General features: G+C 43.1%; 2 protein-coding genes across 2 annotated transcripts in view; both read left to right on the plus strand.

Annotated features, from left to right (window-relative positions):
• The window catches only part of T265_04970 (hypothetical protein), a gene marked incomplete at both ends in the record, with an annotated part of 30,519 nt that extends 28,880 nt beyond the window's left edge, over nucleotides 1–1,639 (plus strand). Inside the window, one exon of the mRNA XM_009169847.1 lies at nucleotides 1,075–1,639. Within this exon, the coding sequence (XP_009168111.1) occupies nucleotides 1,075–1,639 (565 nt within the window). The remainder of the gene's footprint in view (nucleotides 1–1,074) is intronic.
• Nucleotides 1,640–3,008: 1,369 nt separating this feature from the next.
• T265_04971 (hypothetical protein) lies at nucleotides 3,009–23,897 on the plus strand (the record flags this gene model as incomplete). The annotated part of the gene is made up of 10 exons (XM_009169848.1): nucleotides 3,009–3,091; nucleotides 3,207–3,285; nucleotides 3,322–3,384; nucleotides 3,420–3,502; nucleotides 8,752–8,863; nucleotides 12,704–12,755; nucleotides 19,898–20,048; nucleotides 21,291–21,570; nucleotides 22,094–22,155; nucleotides 23,489–23,897. 10 exons carry the CDS (start codon nucleotides 3,009–3,011, stop codon nucleotides 23,895–23,897), a joined length of 1,374 nt encoding a protein of 457 aa, XP_009168112.1.
• Nucleotides 23,898–24,863: the final 966 nt, after the last annotated feature.

Below are 24,863 nucleotides of genomic sequence, written 5' to 3' on the forward strand. Positions count from 1 at the left end.
ATGGGTGGTCGCCGAAAATGGTATTCAGGCGGGACGAAGGCTGGTGGCTTGGGTAGTGGAAACTGATGAGAGTCGGAGCTGGTCATGGGTCGTTGTGGATAGAAGCTTCCAGGCGCGCGGCGTGTATGGCCTGATGTGCTTTTTAAAGATTGTAAGGGTGAGGCTACACATGGCTTCGGAGGAGGCAGAGGAGGTAGCAGGTGACGAGTGGGAATTTGTGGATTTTGCACAGGCAGGGGCGTTACAATACCAGGCTTTGTAGGTAGGTGTTTGAGCCCGAGGGCGCGCTCTGGTGGAAAAGGGCGATGTGTCATTAGGTCGGGGGGTCTGAAGCGAGAGACTATCCATCTTCCAATAGTAGGTGTTTGAGCCCGAGGGCGCGCTCTGGTGGAAAAGGGCGATGTGTCATTAGGTCGGGGGGTCTGAAGCGAGAGACTATGTTCCCATCTTCCATTGTAGTACCGGATAGTAGCTGGAAAGATTCTGCGTCCGACATCACAGGGGTGAATTTATTTGGTGCAATTGATGTCTGGGGAGGCACAGGCGGGTGTCCAAGGGTAGAAGTGGAGGGCTCATGGTCAGAAAAAAGAGATGCAGGCCTGGAGACCATTGTGAGGGTCTGTGTGACTTTCGGCCGCAAGTTGTCGTGACGGTGTGGCGGGCTTTGGCGAGGAGCGATTCCAGGATAATGGGAGGCTGTGCCGCAGTTTCGAGTTTTAGAGGATAGGGGGTCAGCTCCGGTATTAGGGGAGTAGCTCTAATACCGTCCCAACTCTATTTCAAAAAGTTGACTACAGGGGATACAGAAGATAAACTGGCATTTCGTAAAATGCGGAATCGATGTAAATCGGAAATCCGCCAATGAAACATACGAAAACAACCCACCATTCTGGATCTCACCCGAGAAAACAAAAACGTAATGTTCAAATACACGAGACATCGATGCGGAAACAAGCCATCCGCGTTCTCCTTGAGGGACAGAAATGACCCAACAGTGGTATCTGAGGCTTACAGAGAACACTATGCGTGTCTATATTCAGCCCCAGCGTCTCCGTCATAGCCACTCTTGTCAAGGCGGAACTACGAACAGCCTCTAACCAACTTGATCTTTACGGTGGAGGACATTCGTCAACTCTCGCACAAGATCAATCCATTCTGCAAGTTGGGGCTCGACGAGGTCCATCTAAGGATCCTGAAAGAAACGTCCTCCACACTGGCAAACCATTTACACTTGGTGTTTCGTCAGTCGCTTGACGAAGGCCGCCTTCCCCCTGCTTGGAAGGAAGCGATTGTCACGCCAATATACAAAACTGGTGACCGACTATCGCCTGGCAGCTATAGGCCTATAAGCCTCACTAGCGTGCCGTGCAAGGGGATGGAACGCATTCTGAAGCAAGCCATCCCAGATCGCCTTACGCCCAGCAACCTGACATCTCCAGCTCAACACGGATTTCTCCCAAACCGTTCTTGCGTAACAAACATGCTCGTGTTTATGGACAGCTTAACCCAAACCAAGGACGAAGGACTCATATCGGATGCCATATTTTTCGACTTCTCAAAAGCATTTGATAGGGTCACACACGTCCCGCTGCTTCATAAACTCGAGTCTTACGGGATTCAAGGAAAAATCGTTCGCTGAATCAAGGCGTTCCTATCAGACAGATCATTCCGAGTGAGAATAGGTTCGACCTACTCTTCTCCAGCGCCGGTCTCCATTGGAGTTCCTTACGGCTTCATCCTGGGACCACTCCTGTTTCTGATCCACGTCAACGACCTTCCAGATGTTCTCGCGAGTCCATGTCCGCTTTTGGTGGACGACTTGAAATCCTGAAGTACCAATGCCAGTGCACTCCAAACGGATGTGGACGCTGCCAGGTAGTGGTCGTTGGACTGGCACCTTCATCTGAATAAGGAATAGCCGTCCATATGTCATTTGGGGGAGACTCAGCGAATGCTTTTGTTACGCACTATGAGGAAGGCCCAGAAAACATCATGAGGATAGATGCCAAAAAGAATTTGGGCATCTGGGCCTCCTCAAGCTTGTCCTACTCACTGCAACATGAGAAATCGGCCCAAGGGGCATTCGTCATTTTACGGATGATCCGACGCACCTTCTCTCGTATCGCTCTCATGGACTTCCAAATACTCTATGGAGCCTACGTCAGACCGCTCCTGGAGTACGCCAACCAAATTGTCTACGTAGGACGCACGAAAGACGTCACCCTCATTGAGCATGTCCAGCGAGCCGCCACGAGAATGGTTGCAGGCCTCAAATCCGTGGACTACGAAACCCGTCTCGCGATGCTTGATGTCTTTCCCTGGAGTACCATCGCCTCCGAGGGGCCTAATTTTTACTTCCGCCCTGTTTGAACCAAGCTTGGTCAACAGGTTTTTTACCGTTGACCCAGCAAACACACGGTGGGGACACAGTAAGAAAATTTTCAAGCTCAGGGCATACACATTCATTAGACAAAACTTTTTTTCATTTCGGGTAGTAGCTCCATGGAATGACCTTCCTCCGACGGTTTTTCACGCTCCTTCTAGAACTCGGTTTAAAGCACTATTAGACATTTATTTATGCGAATCCTCGCGCTGGCGAGCATACTGCCCCGCGCTGAGAACATAAAGAGCAGTGCTACACCCTTTTTTCACTTGTGCCTTTCAGGTGAACGACAGCCAGTGACCGACATGAACACAAGCGACGCGGGAAACTCAGGAAAAATCCTCGATCCTGTATATTAACGCGTGACTTTGTGAATCTTGCACTATGGAGATACCCCCAGTAAACTGGGACCATGGCTCATCCACACATCTCAATAGTGCGACCGTAACACCCCTGTCTTACGGATCTCAGATCCAGAAGCCTTGAGACAATTTTACTTGCAGCCATTCAGGCTAGGGTTTCTGACATGTACTTTCTGAATTTCGGTTGACTCGAACTTTTAATACACTAATTGTATGAACTTGACTACCTGATAACCCCACTAGTTCAAAGGTTGTGAATCAACATGCCAGAGGCGTGCGTTATTGTGGAAAGCAACAAGTCTAGGCCATATGAGGCCATATATGAAATGATTAGAGATGTTGGCAAGTATGCTGCATATCCCGTTTTATGGTTCACTCATATAGACGAGCATACCAACCAAAGTGAGTCAGGAACAATCTTCATACATCTGGATTTTGTATTTCTCACTCAACTTTTTCAGTGGTTCAAGTTCATATGTTGCTGCTTGCATTGAGCGAGGAACCAAATATTTGTTCGCAACAAAGGTGCTCCAGAAAAAAGTATTCTGCCAGTGAATTTCGTGATGTTCCTTATAGAAACCAGGTGTTCAGGATCCTCGTAGTGTCGCTGTACTGCTGAAACTTCAACACCCAAATATAGTATGACGATTTTCGATTTTCACACCATTTTTCAGACGCGGTTGCGCGAGGTTTTTGAGACGAGTACTTTTTTATATCTTGTTTACGAATTTGTTGAAGGAGAACAGCTCTTTCACAGGTAAATCTCTGTTTCACTATTTTATCACCCCCGACCATACAAGTTCCATATTTCTACTTCAGTCATATCTAACTAAAACCTGTTTGGTGGCGAGAATATCTGTCGAACCTCATATGTCTGCCACCTGCCAAGGAGATAGACTCTGTTGCATCACCGGAGGACTATTGTGAATGGGGCTTACACTGAACCGTGGTTTTCTGTTTTACTGGAATTCTGGTTTTGACTGGCGATTGACCATCTGGGACGTATTTACCAGTGAGCATATTTCTCTACCTTGAGGATTCGGGCGAAATTACCCCGGTTCCGGCAAATTCGCAGACACAAGGCTCATCTTTTGCTTTCATATAGCTAAGGGCCTTTTCCATAGCTTTCACAATGGACAGAGAAATGTGCTTCATCTGTGTGTATGTGTAGAGTGACCAATAGTATGAGCGAGCGGAGCACTAGCAAAGATAACAGGTTAAACTGATTTAAACACGAAAGTCAATTAGCAAATCAGCTAATTAATTCGAATAGATAAAAAATGAAACCCGTTCTCCCACACTTCGTGTATTTATTGTTTTCAAGCCAAAAATGCGGTTGCCAATAACAACGCAGCTGACAAAACAACCAAGAGCGACTAATAAAATTAATTCGTCATCACCCATCAAATCCTTGGGATCCGACTGCTCTTAGTGAAACTTGGCTAACCTGTTCCCTCTTGGAGCATGGAATTTCCCAAGTTGGAACAGATTCCATCATGCAGAACAGAGAGGCTAATTGTGGCGGTATCATTCTCTACTGATACAGCTTCTTAACATTCACATCAGTAGAAGACTTCTTGCTACATGTTAGCGTCACACTATTTTACGGCCAATTTTTATCCGACTGTAGCCGCTGCTTTGTTGTAATAATTTACTGCAGATTAACTAGTGCAATACATAATGACGAAAACTTCAACGATACACCAGGACAGTAATTTTTCTATGGTGGAAAACGTGAATGCTCTATCCCCGTAGGCTCCATTCCCGGACGTAATTCGCTCAAGGGTTAAAGATAAACCGTGAGCCACTCGACGCAATAGCTCAAAATTACAAAACACGCATACAAACGTGTGAACCCACACCTTACTCAGGCTCCGCTACCCTATCCGTATTAAGCACTTGGGATTAGCGAGGCACTGTTGACTGGATCTGTAACCCAATAATCACCGGTCCACTGTGAAGACCAATTAACCCTAAATTAACATCACGTGGCGTAAGCGAACACATATTCAAGAAAAATACGTCATACCGTTAAAGCGTTATAAAGTCTGACGTGTGCTCAAAGACGGAATCCACTGTAAACCCAACAGAGAGGTGAAGCATGCAAAGAATCCCCCAAATACTTTTCTGCCGTAAATAGATCTCATTCCAAACATAAAGTGGGGTTTAAAATGTGTAAGAAGCAAGAAGATTAGTTGAAAATCAAATGTAAGTAAGCATGAAGAACATTATTGGTGCACAGATAATGGCGCCCATAATATAATCGAGAAGGTATATGCACTAATATCAGTTTCTACTTTGGTTGAAAGTGGTGAATTTCAACATGTTTAGAAATAAGTGCAATGCAAAATGTGGAGCAAGCAAAAATGGAACGCATCATTTGTGATAGTCCCTTGGCGAAAGTCTGGACAGTATAAACGTGTTTTCTCCGCAATGTGGCTGCTACACGTGTTCAGAAATTGTCCATGGTCGAGTGGTGGTTGGTTAACACCCTGCTCCCTGCGCACGCGCGAGTCTGTGTATGTTCACTGTGTTCGGTTTTCCTATATGCCGGTACGTTTGCGTGTAACTGGGTGTTGCTATGCTTACTAGACCATACAGGCAGTCAATATAACATGAGTCACTTTTCTGTGACATTGTTTGGAGTGTAGAAAAAAGACGAGTTTCGTGATCTAGTGAGCGACTGTGAGTTGAAAAGTCAAGTATATGGGTAAAGGGATAGCTACAACGTACTAGTCCAGACGGTATAAAAAGAACATACGTACCACGAGGAGTTGAGCAAACTTGCAAAGCGCTTGTTCGGATTGAAGAACATGTTAAACTGTTTGTACAGGCCTGTTAAGCACCCAAAGATGATGGAGCAGGAAACATCCGCCATATGGAAAAATGTTGGTCTAACGTACATTCAAAAGGAAACCACGCATTCAGTAATTAGCCACTTAATGCCAGACTTTGGTTCCATCACAGACACAAGGTCCACTGGTACCGGCAATTGACTTAACAGGTGTGATCAAAACCTTCCCCCACGGCTGTCCAACACCAAAATCACACGCCCCAAAAGATATTTTTGCAGGCATTGCTAACATCATCTTTGAACTCACGGCCCTATGGCAAATGGACTTGTATCACTGTCGAAATTCTTTTGGAATCATTCGAATACTTCAGTTTTTCACAGCGAGGTAAATGAGAATTCCTCATTTTTATCTGTATGGGTGATTGCCAATACAACCTCCCCAGATGCAAATACGTTACCTTTATCCTCCCTTAAAAACAAGCAAGCGAGTCAAAGAGAATTCAGACAGACAGACAGCTAGCCAATACAAGGTGTAGATTAATCTATTCCTGCGGGTTGAGTAGAAGCGTGAACCTAGACATAAAATAAGAAACTATGGATGTTCTTGCTGTGCGCAATTATCCCATGACACCCTACCAGGCCAGTGTCGGAACGCTCCTATGTACCAATGACGGTGCAAATAATGGAAACCGGAAAGCTGAATTACGCCTCTGGTTTAGCACACCAACAGTCAAGTGCCTCCTCTGAATTTTTGATCTCACAATATAAGACGGTACTATGTTAAGCTACATGAAGCAAATGTAGGCTGTATGTCTGTTATTTCTGTGTCCTTCATTGAGTTGATGGTTGACAATCCATAACCACAATGAGGTTTACATGTCCGCTTCAACACTCCAACAGTCAACTGATACTCTAAATCCTTTCCGTTCAAGTTAATCTGACGGTGGTATATACAGCTTGATTTGCGAGGAAACGATATTTTTCGTCATTACACGGTTCGCACTTAGCGTGCGATACGTTTGCTTGATTCAGAAGAAACCATATAGTATATGCATACAGTTAAATGTTGAGTGAGGTTTCTTCTTAAAGTCTGTATTTATAACTTTAAATATCTCTGTTGTCATTCAATCAACTGCTGCTGCATTTTTGCGGGTAAAAAAGATGGACTTCTGATCTAAAATGTTGAAATTTTGCACATACTCTGTATACCTTGGTGAGCTTACGGACGTTATCAAGCCTACGCAAGAGTGTGTTTAGAGCATTTATTTCAGCACGCCGACAGACGGAGGCATTATAATGTAAATGCGTTCCAACTTCTTAAAGACGCAAATAAATGTGATGGTGTTTCCTCGGAGTACTAGATTATCTACGAGGCATTCTACTTACACATGAATCTAGCATCTCCGCCATAATGTAGTCTTTACCTGCTTGTCTTACAGAAGGTCTCTATGTAAGAGCTTACTGTGGATATAACGGCCAAGCTACATACATCTTATCTCACGAAGATAACTTCTCTAAATACCTAACCTTAAACCAACTTGCCATCCTCCTCAAAACTGGTTAACTACCAATCCATCGACACGCCTTATGGTGGTGATATTGATGAGGACTTGCAGATGGGAGTAGAAGACAATCACAAGCTCCAGTCGTCAAGTCTTGCAGAGAAAAGATGTTCGCTTGGACACCTGAAGTTACCTCAATCAATTATGCAATGGCTCCAATAATTTGCACGATCCTCATAAGCAGTGCTGTTTGTCTTAAAGGCTAATAATGGTTTTGCTGAAATATTATCAAGTTTTCTGATCAAATGTAAAAATACAGACCCACATGTCAGGGCTAGATCAAAAGTCAGCTGTTTTAGAAAGGCTAATTAAAATTAAGTAAACTGACTTTAGAGTCACACACTGCCCAAACATTTGGTGGAAACATTTTTTCAGCAATTCACTGGAGAGTGTTTTGCCAATGATATATACTGTGATACCTCAGATATAGTGCCATCAAAAAAATCAGGTGGCCTTTGCGCACGTAAAATTAGGGTTGTAGCAATTGCCCAAAGATTGTGCTAGCCCCCTTTTACGAACCCAGCATGGGAATCCTGATAAAGATGCTGGTTCAAAATTTCACACAAAAATGAATTCATTAACAGCTGATATTTGGTTAGCAATTTTGACTAATCCCGTTATTCCTGAACAATAAGAGTGAAACCCTAAATATGACCTTGTTATGACCTTCATAAAGTGTTGATACAAGCGGGAGTACATATGGTTGGAATAGCCCAAAACTCATGGAGAGTTAGCGTCGGTATTCACTCAGATATATTCTGACGTGCTCGAATGAAAGCACCAACCAAATGTGCACACGATCCGTCTGAAAAGAATGCAAATTTACCACAGATTGCAAGGCCAGAAGTCTGGAACCCCGTCATACATCCCTAAATTTAAATCATTCATTCTGATTTTGTGAGGCACAGCCGTCACGGGTAGTGCAAGCAACTTTTGGCGTGCGGCTAAGTTTCTCAGTCCATCGAATCCGGAATTCTCACTCACCAATTATCCATGGTTTCCTGAAAGTGAAAATAAAAATTCATCCATATTATATATATATATATATATATCTGGACCCTGGTGCAGCGTGATTCAACTCAGACTGAAACTTCAAACTCATCGGTGAACAACGGTACCGATTACTCGGTCGATCATTTTTCTTAGAATAGGTATGAACCAATGTGGCACCGGACATAAATCGATCTTGCGTGCGCGTTGTTTGACATAACACTATCTAAATCAACAGATGATACGCCATCATGTACCATAGATTATTCTACCCGACAACAACATAGCGCCTAACTGTACGGGGAATCATGTGATATGCTGACTTGTAGTTTTCAGTTTTCCTGTTACCGTTACACAGCAACATCTCAGGGCAGCCAGGCACCAAGAAGGTACTACATCTGAGCAGTTGGGTCAATAAAAACTAACTAATGGATCATTTAACCACATATTGTTGTCCGGAACGTTTTTTCATCCTTTACTACTGTAAGAGGTATCGGAATTTTCAATCCTCAGACAAATCCAGCGGATGATATCTCCTAATTTTGTACGTTCCCATGAAAAACTTTAGACGTCCTTAATCATTCCTTCCGTTCTTGCTGTCAATTAGCAGGAACTGCAACGAACTACTCTTCACACTTTGCCTTTCGGCCTTTGACTTAGGCTTTCGGAATTGAAGAACTACACGGAGATGACGATTGCTGGGTACTTCCGTCAGATTGTCGAGGGTTTGCGGTACTTGCATGAATATGGAATTATCCACAAAAATTTGAAAGTACGTCATCGGTTCTGAAACTCGGATTCATTATTTCCGGTGTAAATTAGATTGGACAAGAGTAAATTTATCTTGTATGAAACATCTACGTATGGTTGTAACCGTTTTACATTAACCCCACCAGAGCCATAGAAGGCACTACTCAATTATTACGTATGATGTATTCAGTAATTTACTTTTGGCACAAAGAACCTACAAACAAACTTCTTCACGGAAACAATACCCCCTGATCCTGCAGAATTAGTTTTGAAAGCTTTATTTTATACTTTATACCCGAGAGACCATGATACTTTGGTGAAAACGGATTGAAGATAGCAACCGTTCTCCATCTAACTCATAAAAAACAAGGTTAAAAACAAACGGTGTCAGTGCTCTACGTAATATTTTCGCGCTCTGTAAAGATGGCCACTGAGGGTTTTATTGCCCTGAGTGCAAGTATAGTACGGGTGCTTACAAAGTATCAACCCCACCAAAAGTAAATTATCTAGGCTCTAGTTGGTGGGTCAATTTTCCTGTCTAAGGCAGGGACCCAAAATTCGTTTTCCTCATAAGAACTGTACAGAGTCACTGTATTACCATGCTTTTTCATTCATTTACTTTTCGAACAAACATTCTCAATTAATAGTCGCTTAATACGGTAATTCAGTCCCACTTCACTTAAAGTCACGTGAAAATGCTTGAAAAACATTCGCAGAATCACTCTTACTATTGGTGCCGCCAACCCTTTCATGACCCCGAGTTCACCTCCAGATTTCGCGTTAAACTGAGATGTAGTGACCAGTAAACAGCATTCTTGGTTTGATAAAAATGGATCTACAGATCACTACCAGTGTATAAAATCTTTTGAGCAGGGTGGCTATTGCGTCTATTTTGACTGAAAAAGATGACGCCTTTCAGGCTGCCTCAACGTTGCTGCACTTGTACTTTCTGGTCATCAGGAGCGGGCTTATTATCACAGGAAATCAGTAACAATGCGTGTCTCCTCGATTGTTGCTTTTCTTGCCTTATATTGTACTAGCTTTCGTGAAATTAGTATGTAAAAAAACCGGAAAAGGTTCTTTCAAGAGGTTTGTCCACAAATGCAATGGCGAATTCAATCTTAAAATTAAGTCCGGAATCACATATTTTCTATATGTTTCTTACTGCCGGTCCAATACATCCAAGCGGCTGTCTATAAGTTATGCTATTTGGGGAAAACGAATGAACTTCTTTCCTAATCCTAACTGCTGAATTTAGAATGCAATTAAAGCTACCCATCTATTGAGGAGATTTACTTCGAAGCAGCAAACTTTTCACCGACTATTAAAAAAAAGTACATAATGGACATTCACAGTCCTTATTGATGTGACTTTGAGGTCACAGTCACGAGTAAGTTTGTCAGGTGATACTCCTTAGTAAATCGATTGAGTGAACTACTGTTGATTTTAAGGTCTTTGTCAGGTGATACTCCTGAGTAAATCGATTGAGTGAACTACTGTTGATTTTAAGGTCTTTCAATGATGCAGGCATCAAAGACCTTCTTCGTCTTTCGAGGCAGTTCGGGACGAAAATTACTGTCACATACGTTCGTTTGTTTTTATTCTTTTGTCGTGAATAGCAATGCTGTTTTTACCACATCAACCCTTTCGTAATTTTATACCTAGTGCTTTTGCTGGTTCATTTTGATCAGAATTAAAAATCGGGCTCTTCGGCAGCGATGTGTCTAAATGTGTTTGAATTAACCAAGAAAAACATTAGAAGTTCGGAGGGACTGGACGAACTACGACCAAGGTGCAATTCTGTTACCCCCAAAAAAGGAGATTCTCATTTGTATCCTATTGGATGTCAAAGCTTTATTCAAGCAATTTCAGCCTCAGCCTTGTGGTTCTTTGCAATTTAAAGTTTGAAAGTGAATACAGCCTTAACTCGGCCATAATTTTTCGATGTTGCTGTCTATGAGCTGTTAATGAACTGAACTTAGATTGGCTAGCACTGACGCCTTTATCGTCTGCGCAGTTGAAAATGTGAACGTAGTTTTATGGCATTAAACTCGGATGCATTCACGTGCGCATTCGCATGGCGGCTCCTGGAAACAGTCCAATTTAGTGCTTCACTAAAACTGGCCCATCTGTGATTGGATGATGTGAAAACTCACAAGGACACATACCGACTATCGATGAGCTGCAGTGGAAGTTTGGAACAATGTCTAAACTATTCACGGTGCTATACACTTCCTTGTCACCCCGTGTGTTACGCGTTCGACACACAATCTATCCAGGAAAGCAATTCTTATTGGCACTTGGTTGTCATAACAGCGTCGAGGAAACACTGGTTCGATTGTGCTGCGTATGAAACTCGAATGGTTGGATGTATGACGTCGAGGTATCCAAATCGTCAAAAAAGGCTGTGGTTAGCATTCAGAGAAAAAATTGTTGAACACTAGGAAAAATTGCTGCTTTATGTAAGGAATGTTCATTTTGCGAAATAATGCGTGCCGAAACGTCTCCGGCTTCATCAACACCCATAAAATACATAAGTCATACAACGTTTCAAATTGTCACAGATCTTCAAGCAAGTTCGCCGCGAATTTTAAACGGTTCCGGTACTAAGGTGAATTCACCTAGGTGTTCAAGAATTAAACCCTGCGGTAGCCAAAAGATCGGTGTGCTCAACTTACTGTCTGCCGATCGAATGTTTGAAAAGAGCAGCCCACCTGTCCTGACAATCCATTTGTCTCACGATTTTTGTGCTAACTTCTTGACTCGCAAAATTTCGACTATGAATTACGATTCAGTTTATAAACCAGACCCAAAGACTAACTAGTCTATTTTTGAAGACTTCTTTGTGTCGTCTCTTGAACCGAAAAGTTACTTCACTAGATCAGAAATGATAAGGTATTTTGTAGTTGCACGCATACTCTGGGCTCAGCTATCAACCGTTCACTTAGGTTGCTACAACTTGGTGCAAATGATTCGCCTCCGACCTGCACAGACTTTATTCCAGGTTGTCATTTAACTGAACGAGGGACTCAGATGGAAAGTGACCGCTCGAAAAAAATGGTAGCTAGGCAATCATGTTGAGCCAGGATCCCGTTGGTGCGGTCCTAATTTTAAGATCAAGTTCATGTGCTCCTGTCAGTATTTGAGTGCATATATGGCAACTTGAATCTGCCAGTCAGAGTGAGGTGATTTTCAAAGCCAATCTAAATGTTGGTGACGTTGCTGAATACGGGTCGCTCTGGTGCGCTGCTTGGTTGTTCGTCTGTTCACCGATCTTAGCGGTTGGATTGCAAACATCCCTTCATCAGTCGAGACGACGTCTTCAGTGCAGTGTCAATGGCAGTTTAATCCCAATTGGTTGTAAAACGTTTGCAATTCAAGTGTCTAGTTTGGCGAGTAGACCAACAATCAGGTTTGGGGGGTGGATAAAGGCTTGTTCAACTTGGATGCATTGTAGGTTAAAGACATGTCCGTCATCTATCTCGAGCTACTTAACTATAGCAAAGCATGAATATAGACTGACATGGTTGTGTAATATAGGTGAGTAAACCTTCGAAACTCACAATATTTTTATCACACTTTTCACACTGCCGAGAGTGAAAATGGGTGGACAAAAACTTATCATAAACAACAGCCTACAATAAAAAGTAAGCCCGAGCCAGGATGTACAGTGGTTTAGTTTTCGTAGTTTACATTATTGGGATTACCTTGCGCAGAGTCTTGTCATGTTGTGGGAGTGGCACGCAGGCAGGACAACATGCGGGACTGACTCAACAATCGGACATTGGGAAAATGGGTTTGTTGTACTCTAGCAGATCATTTTACTCAACCTGAATCACCTTTTGCTTCTGTTTACATTCAGCCGGAAAATCTTGTCCTCAGTTCTCGTGACGAGAACGCAGTCGTAAAAATAAGTGAGTCTTCCGCTTAGTGTACTTGTCTTTCCGTTATACACAAACGCACAACTCAGAATGGCATTTTACTCGTTTTGTTCCATGGTAAACTTGAATTTAGCCGTGTCTAACAACTTTACAATGAATATCAATTAAAGATCTTTATCGCTGTAGCTGTATGAATCACCACAATGAATGACATGGTAATAATATTTGGAGGCCAGTGGAGATTTTTTTCACCCCGTCTACTTTGAGATAGTGGCCCTTGCCTTGACTTGGGCGAAGGTAATTCTTTGTTTCAGCCGTGTCACACTCAGCGGACACTGTAGAGGCAAGTGCAGGCTTAAATCGATCGGTCTTACACATAATAGGAATCAAAGGGATGCTTGTTTGAGCACATTGTATGTTGAGCAGCTAGGTGCAGCAAAAATGATAGGCCCGTGGCACACGACAAAGAGCACAAGGCTACAGTTAGTGGGACAATAGTACTTTTGAGGCCATAATCGTCAACAAATGTGTCGTTAAAATAGTCCCTCTACGCAACAAAATTTTGAAACGTGTTGGAATAACGAAACCTACATAACGTACATGAGTTCCAGGCAGGGGATGGAGTAATTTCATGTGTACAGTTAGACTGCTAAATGGAAACAACCAAAACCATAATTCTGGAACTAAATGAACCGAAATAACAAAAAAGGTTCCAGGCAGTACGTTTCGAGCAACAAGCACATATCAGCTGGACAGTATTCACTTACCTCTGTAAAAGCACATCGTTGGAGAGGTCAGTAATCTTCCCGAAGATGATATCAAAGTCATCACTTGTTGCACTGAATAGCTGATTTAGTTGAGGTCACCACATGCTTTGAATTAGTAAATTCATTGCCATCGTTGATTTAAACCTACTGAATTGTGTGGGGAGCCGAAAATGTGGCAACGGATGGGTTTTTGTTCAGAACATTTATAAAATTCCAGCTACCCATGGCAGAACTTCAGTCCTAGCTTGTTGAAATGGGACGCTTAAACGAAATTCCTCAATATTGTCTTACAAGAAAAGTGTTCTTTGAGCCTCGAAAACACTGTAGACAAGATATAGTTTATAAAACCACCTTCAAATGCCTGAGTATGCATAAGGTCACACTTCAGCATCATGGTAATATTGACTACAGTTTATAAGGCGTCGCCTGTCCAGAAGGCAAAAGAGTGTAGGCTATCGTTTTTACTCGCTCCATGTTACTCCTGAACAACTTCTGTTGTTCCCTCTAGAGGATAAGTTCACTGCCATGTTGTTCAACCGAAAGATTTGTCCAGTCCATGCAGGGTTATGCAGCAAGAATCAGTCAGCTGTAGCAAACTGGAGTTAATGGAAAGCTTTGGGTGATTCATCTCCTTTCAAAACTGAGTTCCTTCAAGTAATGGTACGAATGCACTTGTAGACGAAAGTAGTTAAGCAAAAACGTTTATACGTGAAACTCACCATTTGTGCACATCGTGGCATCGTAGTATATCGAAATCATCATCCCAGACAATGAAAATTGCGTGAAAGCTTATTTCTCAGCATACATAACGATAAAAATCACCGTATGCAAGACGCAACTAACAGAATTCAAACAGTGGAGAGGAAGATATTTGCAACCGAGCAGCGCCAAAAGAAGATGCGATTCTGGGTCGATTCTACTTAGGATGTGTAAAGACACAAGAAAATGCTCACTTAGCATACAGTTATAACAACACAAGTCGTGGCATGAATGTGGAATTACGGATATTTCTCGCCAGGTCAGTCATCTTTAGCACAGCGTCTACAAATTTGAACTGTTCATTTAGTTATTTCGTTGTCACTAGTAGCATGTAAACAACTGGTGTGATAACCTGACATTTGCCTCCAAAGTTGGCCTCAAAAAGCACATTTTAAACACAATCATCCATATCGACAAATACACTCATTTTCAAATCAACTTGGTTCTCACCGGAGACTCAAGTGAGTCTCTCGTCCATGATGTTCTTCAACTGAATGTACTGCACACAGGCCATTTCATGTTTCATTTCGCAAGATATTCGAGATATCGTACTATATTCCGGTAAAGAAAACTACTCCCGAGTTTGCTTAAAACTCTTCGACAGCCCACGACCGGTTTCGCCCTTCTTGCAGCTCATCAGGTAGGCCCAGTCAACCGGTTTCCGTCAACTTTCTGTTCGACTTGAACCCAAATTAGACTGATTTGCATATCGGTTTGATTTTCACGACAGACTCAACTGAGTCTCTCGTTCAAGCGGAACATGGAGTTGACGGAAACTCAGGGCCCTCCCGTACCTGGTAAGCCCCAAGAAAGGCGAAACCGGTCGTGAGCTGTCGACGCGTTTTCATGAAGAAAAATCATCCATGCGTTTGTACAGTGGCGAATCATCCATTTCTCAAAGGCACAAAAACTGGCATAAGAACTCTCCTGCTCTGACTTCGCGGACCGCATCATTTGTGCTAACAACACTCAATACTGCTTAAAATACTTGTAATGAACGATGTATTAGCATCAAATAACTAGTATTTATTCAGCTACTGAAGATGTTCCGTGGTCTTTCCGAACAATCATTCTACAAGCCGCATGTGAACGAACAAAAATTACGTCAAAATCTTGGGATTCTATTACCCTTTGAAAATAAGATTTGTCTGTTCTAAAAATAACGCGAAATTCACAAAGTGCACATAATCGAGAAAATCAAAATTCAGCTGCTTTATGTTACTTAAGTGGCAGTGAAGTGCAGAATAGAAATGGTGGTGTGTGTATTTGGACAGATTTTAGAAAAATGTATTTTGTATTTGACGCCAGCGGATACCATAAACCAGGTGGGCTACGTTGGAGCCTAACATACTTTGGAAAGAGGCGCAGAGAATCAACGGAGAGAGTAGACCAAACTTCAGGGTGAACCAGATTTATAAATCACAATCCAACACTTTTGTTGTCTCAATGACATAAAATTAGCAATCGCTGTCACAACCAGTGAACCAGTAGAGATGAGCCAAAAGATAAAGATCACTGTGAATGCGATTCTGATAAACGAGATTGTTGCCTGTTGTCCTAAGAATAGGTGGCGTCCTGCAAAGTGTGGAATCGACCTTCGTGCAGGTTGCTACGTCGTACCGGACGTTATACAGGTGAACTTTTTCACAATGACTAGCAGTAAAGAACTGAAATTTCTAGCAAAACAAGAGAAGCAAACCAAACACATGACTGTTTATCTAGGAACAAATAAGCCTTGTGGGGTTACACAGGTTGAAAAAACCGCCAGTGTTCTTTAGGTTACCTGAAGTAAGCAGAGCACGGTAGAATTTGTTGACAGGTCTTGTACGTCGTCCTAATACCTAACCCTTTTCGAACATTATCTAGCATGTCAAAATACGCAGAGCGATATTACACCCAACTGGGTTGAGTTATTCCGTAAATTTGCTTCGCTAGAATGAATTTTCTACAATGAATTTTCTTCGTGGACCAAGATTACCAGCGGTTCCAAGCCCTAACTCGTACGACACCGTGAAATAATTAGGAATCAGGTGATGTTGCTCTTTTCAGTTTTGTGGAACGACTATACACCTCATATAATGGACACTTGGTATAATAAGCGGACCACACAAACGTGTGAGATCGTAACGACCTGTGGCCAGAAAGTATGATAAGAACGGACTACTGGTGCTTAGCCCCAGTTGATATAAAACTTTTACCTCCGTCGCGAAACAAGTGATATGCTTTTCAGATTCACATAACAATAATCTCACGAGAGCGGAATCGATAAAGTGTTCTACATCAGATAACCTACTGATATTTCTGTCCGATTATACACGATTTGGACTGTCCGCAAGCTATTAGCAATGTTGTAGAATGTAGGTGGCTCGGGTGCGCTGCTTGGTCGTTAGTCTGTTCGCCGAGCTTGGAAGTTGGATTGCAAACGTTTCATCACCAATCGAGTCGGTGCATGGTTCAGTGGATGGATTCCTCCTCTTCTGCCCGTGGTTATATAGCTTCTAAACAGTATCTGGTAGTTCTGGAAACGGTCTTCGCGTAGTTTGATTGGTTTCCTGTGAATCTGACGTGTTCTCAATTTCCTGTGTCTGGTTGGTTAGTTGCGGGCCAGTCGCAAGCTAACCGCAAGCAAATCGAATTCACTGTTGGATCTTAAAGCATGTATAATTAAGTAGTAATGAGATAAATGAGTAAATAGACAAATAAATAGATAACAGGCAAAGAAATAGACAGTAATTAACCGAGTGATTTGCAGGAAATACGACCGTATTGCCCTCAACTTGAAAAGTCCTTTACCCATCCTGTTACCGACTGTCAGTCGTGGGTGGATTCATTGCAGTGACAGACAGTGTGAGCCTTCGAACAAAAAACGGCCAACATCCTTTAGGTCAACTGTCAGTATGACCGCACGATTAACAGTTTTTCTTTCAAGCCTGTGCCTAATATTATAACGGGGATGCTGCAAAAGATCGATTGTTTTAGATGACATGCTAATCAGCACTGAGGAGGCGGGTAACACAGTCCTCTCCATTTCTTCATTTTCACACTTATGAACGAGGGTGAAATTTTCGTAAAGGAAATGAGATCATCAGACGCGAAATACACTCGGAACAAATTAAATTTGGCCTTGCGAGAGGCTCACCTGGAACCTAGCTGAATCTCTCGTTTGTGATGTCGAAAAATTTTCAGCAACCTTATGAGTAGTGCATTACGAATATCAGCAGATGCACCTATAGAGTGCAGATATTTCGCTGAGGCTCGTTCTTCAATGACCTTTTTCTCCATGTATCGGAAAAACTGTTGAAGACTGCTGGAGGAACTACTTATTTGGGAATCCTTGAACCCGGCATGTCACTGAGAGGAAGCTCCATGGGATAAAAGTACCCCATTTTTGCAGCACTTCACAGGCATTGTCATAAAAAGATGTCTCTTTATCAACAAAGTAGGGTTTCTCTAGCTTTTGTGTGCAATCAATCCTGTTTACGATTCAAAACCATACACACCTACAAAGACTTATAAAACGTGTTGGACGTCGGACCAAATTTATTTTCCTCGGCTGAGGTTTGTTACACTAACCGCAGACAGTAGTTCGAAAAGGATCAAGGGACGATTTCGCTGTAGCTTAGTCATGTTTCGCAAAAGCTGAGGCGGTTGCTACCGCATTGAACCTCGACCTTCTAAGCCCCATCCCTTGAAGAGGTGAAAGGTGGTCAATCCGTTCCCAAGTTGGAAAATTCCTGATTGAACATCTTAGTGAGGCTAACAAGTCTCTTATGCATGAGACTCAAATAGGTCTCTCGTTTACGACTGTAGCACTTTCTGGTGGGAAATCATATTATTGCACTCATCGGTGAGCTTCACTGTCTACACTAGTTGGTCCAGCATTGGAGTTTCAGCCCTCCAGTTTCATTACCTACTACACCGTCCGCAAAACTGCCATCTTTTGATATCTTTATTTCGTCAGTGGTAAATAACATAACAACTGCAACAGATATGTTTTACGACTTTGAAGAGTGAAATTCATCTTGGTAGGTCTGAGTAATGCTCCGATCACACTTGATGTGGCATGCCGAGCAGGCGTCTAGGGTGATTTCCCTGACAACAGTGGGCCTAAGTAACATGATATATTCAGAAAACTGTGTTTATAAACTCCAAAATATTGCATTTTTTTATTGATCATTACAAACGGAGTGAAATTTTGAAAAGTTCTGCATCCTTGTAGCCAAAAGCTGCCAGCACAGGGCTAAATCTTGTAGCCCAAATTATCCCTCAGTTCATCCCACATAATACTTCGGCAGAATATCCCAATGTAAGAACGACGGCCACACTGAGACATATATTCAGGAAATTGTGTTCATAAACTCCAAAATATTGCATTTTTTTATTGATCATTACAAACGGAGTGAAATTTTGAAAAGTTCTGCATCCTTGTAGCCAAAAGCTGGCAGCACAGGGCTGGATCTTGTAGCCCAAATTATTCCTCACTTCATCCCACATAATACTTCGGCAGAATATCCCAATGTAAGAACAACGACCACACTGAGACATGGTCTTGATGTCCCGTCCTCAGCTGTCAAAATATATTTTCTCCATAGAAAACATTTTGGTCTTGTCCCCTGATCTTGGCATCCAAGGCACCAGAGAGCGTTGAATACCAGCTTTGACTCGACGTTGCGTTCACTTCACAGTCAACCTCTTCTACTAGTACAACTATTCCACACCAAAGGAGAGCCTTTGATTTGTGTTTTACTCTGATAGCAGTTAAACCCACCACCAGCCCATATCCTTTGCCAGGTCTTGAATTTATGGCAGTACATAATACGTGAACAGAGAGTAGTTTACCACTAATCGACCAGCGCGCGCTGCGCTCTCGAGTTATCGTGCCTTAACAGTCGATCACCTGATTGAAGTAACTGATTTGCTGGACGCCTCCAACGACGATCCAGTAAGTGTAATTGGTGTGGAAAAGATAGAAGAAGTGCGGTAGGGGGACTACCCAGACAAGTACGTTTTGAATGCGTATTCCATAGATTCGCGACCGCCTACAACTAGCTAGACTCGTGTTACAACATGGCGCGAATAGCTCTTGCTGGCCTTCAGCAATAAGATAAGGGAATCATAGACGTAATGCGCTACGTATACGGTTAATGAAAACTCTCCGACAGCCCACGACCGGTTTCGCTCATCTTGGGGCTCATCGGGTAGCAGCAATCCCCGAGTTACTGTCACTCTTATGTTCTACTTAGACCCAAATCGCTTCAGCACGCCACAAAGGAGATATTCAGACGGATTCAGCGTGAGTCTCCCGTCAAAACCAAAATGGTATGCAAAAGAGTGTAGCGTTTCGCTAACTTTACTTACCTTGAAACTTCTACTGGATGTGTGTTGCAAAATACACTTTTTGCCTAATCCCATTCACGTCAGTACATTTTCACGTTGAGCATTATAACGTGAGGACATTTTGGCATCACTCACCACAATGAAATGATGAGTACTCGTTGAGACAACATTCAGTAAACAATCGCTACCTATCGAAGAGGTCTTTGAAATGACAACTTCTCGATCCTTTCCAAGATTTCTCTTATTGATCCCAACAGTGTGTCTTTTGGAAACCTGACTCAGCTTATCTATTTCTGTCATCGCACCAAACAGCTGACGCCGCACTGCACAATTTTATGATTGAAGATATGGACATCGAAGTATTGTGTTGCAATACAATTTTCTGTGCCCCTGAGCTGCTGACAAGTCGAATATTTGACAAGACGTTCGACCTTTGGGCATTGGGAATCATCCTACATATTATGTAAGTTCATTTGTTGTTCTACTGGGAGGAACGCAGTTAGGTTACGCCATTGCTAGCCAGAACATTCATTGGTACGGTGTACATGTGCTAAATCAACTACTGGGAGGAACGCAGTTAGGTTACGCCATTGCTAGCCAGAACATTCATTGGTACGGTGTACATGTTGCTAAATCAAAGAGTTATTCGAGTTTATGCGGTTATCAGGTCCAGGAAAATTACTTCCTTGATTCGTATCAGAACGACGGCTCCCAGTCTTGTTTGCAAAGACAACAAACAACGGTAAGAGAAGCAAGGAAAGAGTACTAGCCACCGTTCGATACTTATTATGAAAATACTCGGCCGGTTAGGTCTGCAACTTGAAAAGCTTATCGTAGTTTTCATTATATGGGACAGAGTTCTTCATGGAGGTTTTCCCGTTTGACGACTGGAAAAATTCCTCAAGGAAATAAAAATAGTAACACTCCTTCACTGTAACACCCGTTCGGTTCCCAAGTGACATCCAATCCAAATGCAGCGCAAGAGCTGAGATTTTGCCTGGGGCAGTTGAGATGCACAAGTTGGTTTCTACCCACGGACCTTTCTGTCTGTAATTTTGCGCCCTAACCGCTGAGCCAGTTTCAACCCAGCATAGGGTCGTCAGTAACTCGTCAAAAGTTAAGCTTGTCTGGATAAAAAGCAATCGGGAAGAGACAGTTCCGTCTCAGTCGTTTCATCAACTTCGGTTGAAATGGACGGATAAAAAGTATCGACATGTTTCATATAGCTCAGCACCACCTATTGACCTAGAGTCTCATCGTCATTCACAAACATGGTTAGAGACTGTGTAAGCTACAGCTGATTTCACACTCGAACTGTTTGGCCAACATCCGTCAAGCATTAAAACATAAACAACGGCCAAACTATCCTTTGAAGTCACAAGTGAATTTGAACATGAATGTCCTAGTGTATAGCGCCAGCTCGATTCAGACCCTGGTTCATGCATGTGGATAAAAAAACACTAGTAGCTGCTGGCAGTTACACCAAAAATTTATTTTCATTTCGACACTACTGCGCTGCTCATTCCATCCTTTCCACACAAGCTCACATCAGATTTCTTTGAAATTTTGGTTGGACCCCAAACCAGTAAGAGGTCCTTCTACTAGTCTGATAAATTAATAGCGTAAGTGGCCAAAGAACAAATGATTCGCACCTTACTGGTTCTGCTGAAGTTGTTCACCATGCTCACATTCTCCCCCCTCACAGGTTATGCGGGTCCGACCCGTATTTTCCAAAAACAGACAGCGAACTCTATCGGGCCATCTTGAATGGGGAATTGTTGTTTGATAATGAAGCTTGGGAAAAAGTGAGCTGGAATGGACGAGACGTGGTCAGGGGGTTGTTGGTGGTTGATCCGCCCCAGCGATTGAATACAGTCCAGGTGCTCGAACATCCGTGGGTATCAGGAAGATACACCCCATCTGAACCACATCTGCAGTTGTCACAAAGCCAACTGATACAGTTCGTTGAACGTCGAAAAGAATGGGTAAGCTTTGTCCGCCAGTGGATACGTATCTGTTTTACACAATGCTGCTGGTTGTTGACAAATTCCAACGGCAAAGTCATCCGCTTACTATGTTTCATTGAGGCCCCATCGCTAAATTTCTCTACTTGAATAGAACAAAATGCCACACCGTTTGATCCCTATGGAGAAATCTGACACCAAGCTAGTGTATTTCGTAGTCCCGAACAGTGACAAATAGCCAAACAACGTCGATATGCGCAACCAAAATTCTACCACAACGGACAATTCAGCAGAACATAGGCTTTCAGGTGGATAACTCGATAGTATGGACAAGTTCAACGGCCCGGATAGTTGCATACACTGCATTATGGCGGAAAGAGAACACTTTCCCAAATCTGGAATGCAAATGTAGGCTTTATTGATGGTATCAGTCATGGGGTCATACCATTCTTGATGGTGTTTATGATGTCAACATTACACCAGTCTGCCTGGCATAGTTTGGATGCATACATGTGACCCATACCTGCTCCCTAATCTGTTACAGGAAGCAGACAACGGAAGACGTCTGTTACACTCTTTAGAAGCACTGCCAGGGTCAGATCTACAGTATGTAGTTGTATTAGAGGTCCTTCCAAAGAAGTGGCTCGCGCAAGATAGGCGAGTTTAGGAGAGCTGCATAGGTTACGGTTGATTATTTATCCGCCTTGCACACAATGGAACCCCTGTTTAGCACAGCTCCCTAGTTTAATGTTAAGGCAACTCAGAAGCAGTCAGCCTGGCAGCTGGTGTAGCCACCCAGTCACCCACATACTATACTGTCTGTATTGCTAGCCAGAACATTCATTGGTACGGCGTACATGTTGCTAAATCAAGGAGTTATTCGAGTTTATGCGGTTACCAGGTCCAGGAAAATTACTTCCTTGATCGGTATCAGAACGACGGCTCCCAGTCTTGTTAGCAAAGGCATCCACCAACGGTGATAAAAGCAAGAAAAGAGTACTAGCTACCGTTCGATACTTAGTATGAAAATACTTCGCCGGTTAGGTCTGCAACTTGAAAAGCTTATCGCAGTTTTCATTATATGGGACAGAGTTCTTCATGGAGGTTTTCCCGTTTGACGACTGGAAAAATTCCTCAAGGAAATAAAAATAGTAACACTCCTTCACTGTAACACCCGTTCGGTTCCCAAGTGCCATCCAATCCAAATGCAGCGCAAGAGCTGAGATTTTGCCTGGGGCAGTTGAGATGCACAAGTTGGTTTCTACCCACGGACCTTTCTGTCTGTAATTTTGCGCCCTAACCGCTGAGCCAGTTTCAACCCAGCATAGGGTCGTCAGTAACTCGTCAAAAGTTAAGCTTGTCTGGATAAAAAGCAATCGGGAAGAGACAGTTCCGTCTCAGTCGTTTCATCAACTTCGGTTGAATTGGACGGATAAAAAGTATCGACATGTTTCATATAGCTCAGCACCACCTATTGACCTACAGTCTCATCGTCATGCACGAACATGGTTAGAGACTGTGTAAGCTGCAGCTGATTTCACACTCGAACTGTTTGGCCAACATCCGTCAAGCATTAAAACATAAACAACGGCCAAACTATCCTTTGAAGTCACAAGTGAATTTGAACATGAATGTCCTAGTGTATAGCGCCAGCTCGATTCAGACCCTGGTTCATGCATGTGGATAAAAAAACACTAGTAGCTGCTGGCAGTTACACCAAAAATTTATTTTCATTTCGACACTACTGCGCTGCTCATTCCATCCTTTCCACACAAGCTCACATCAGATTTCTTTGAAATTTTGGTTGGACCCCAAACCAGTAAGAGGTCCTTCCACTAGTCTGATAAATTAATAGCGTAAGTGGCCAAAGAACAAATGATTCGCACCTTACTGGTTCTGCTGAAGTTGTTCACCATGCTCACATTCTCCCCCCTCACAGGTTATGCGGGTCCGACCCGTATTTTCCAAAAACAGACAGCGAACTCTATCGGGCCATCTTGAATGGGGAATTGTTGTTTGATAATGAAGCTTGGGAAAAAGTGAGCTGGAATGGACGAGACGTGGTCAGGGGGTTGTTGGTGGTTGATCCGCCCCAGCGATTGAATACAGTCCAGGTGCTCGAACATCCGTGGGTATCAGGAAGATACACCCCATCTGAACCACATCTGCAGTTGTCACAAAGCCAACTGATACAGTTCGTTGAACGTCGAAAAGAATGGGTAAGCTTTGTCCGCCAGTGGATACGTATCTGTTTTACACAATGCTGCTGGTTGTTGACAAATCCCAACGGCAAAGTCATCCGCTTACTATGTTTCATTGAGGCTCCATCGCTAAATTTCTCTACTTGAATAGAACAAAATGCCACACCGTTTGATCCCTATGGAGAAATCTGACACCAAGATAGTGTATTTCGTAGTCCCGAACAGTGACAAATAGCCAAACAACGTCGATATGCGCAACCAAAATTCTACCACAACGGACAATTCAGCAGAACATAGGCTTTCAGGTGGATAACTCGATAGTATGGACAAGTTCAACGGCCCGGATAGTTGCATACACTGCATTATGGCGGAAAGAGAACACTTTCCCAAATCTGGAATGCAAATGTAGGCTTTATTGATGGTATCAGTCATGGGGTCATACCATTCTTGATGGTGTTTATGATGTCAACATTACACCAGTCTGCCTGGCATAGTTTGGATGCATACATGTGACCCATACCTGCTCCCTAATCTGTTACAGGAAGCAGACAACGGAAGACGTCTGTTACACTCTTTAGAAGCACTGCCAGGGTCAGATCTACAGTATGTAGTTGTATTAGAGGTCCTTCCAAAGAAGTGGCTCGCGCAAGATAGGCGAGTTTAGGAGAGCTGCATAGGTTACGGTTGATTATTTATCCGCCTTGCACACAATGGAACCCCTGTTTAGCACAGCTCCCTAGTTTAATGTTAAGGCAACTCAGAAGCAGTCAGCCTGGCAGCTGGTGTAGCCACCCAGTCACCCACATACTATACTGTCTGACTCACAATCGCTCACTGGATCGCGAGGCTTGTCTTTTGTCTCATGCGCACAAACACGTCGCATTAAGCTGGCTCATCGGACATCGATTGTCTGCACCGCCTAGTCAGTGTAGCAACCACTCATGTGCCGACGCGCCCACATACACGCACTGGGACCTACATAAAGGGAAACCGAACCCAGTCAGGACACACAGACTCGCGCGCGCGCGCAGGGAGCAAGGAGTCAGCCAAGCGCTCCAAGTCCACGGACAATCATGGAACACGTGTAGCAGCCATACTGCGAAGAAAACACGT

This window comes from Opisthorchis viverrini, assembly GCF_000715545.1.
Source record: "Opisthorchis viverrini unplaced genomic scaffold opera_v5_89, whole genome shotgun sequence".
In the NCBI taxonomy this organism is placed as follows: Eukaryota; Metazoa; Platyhelminthes; class Trematoda; order Opisthorchiida; family Opisthorchiidae; genus Opisthorchis; species Opisthorchis viverrini.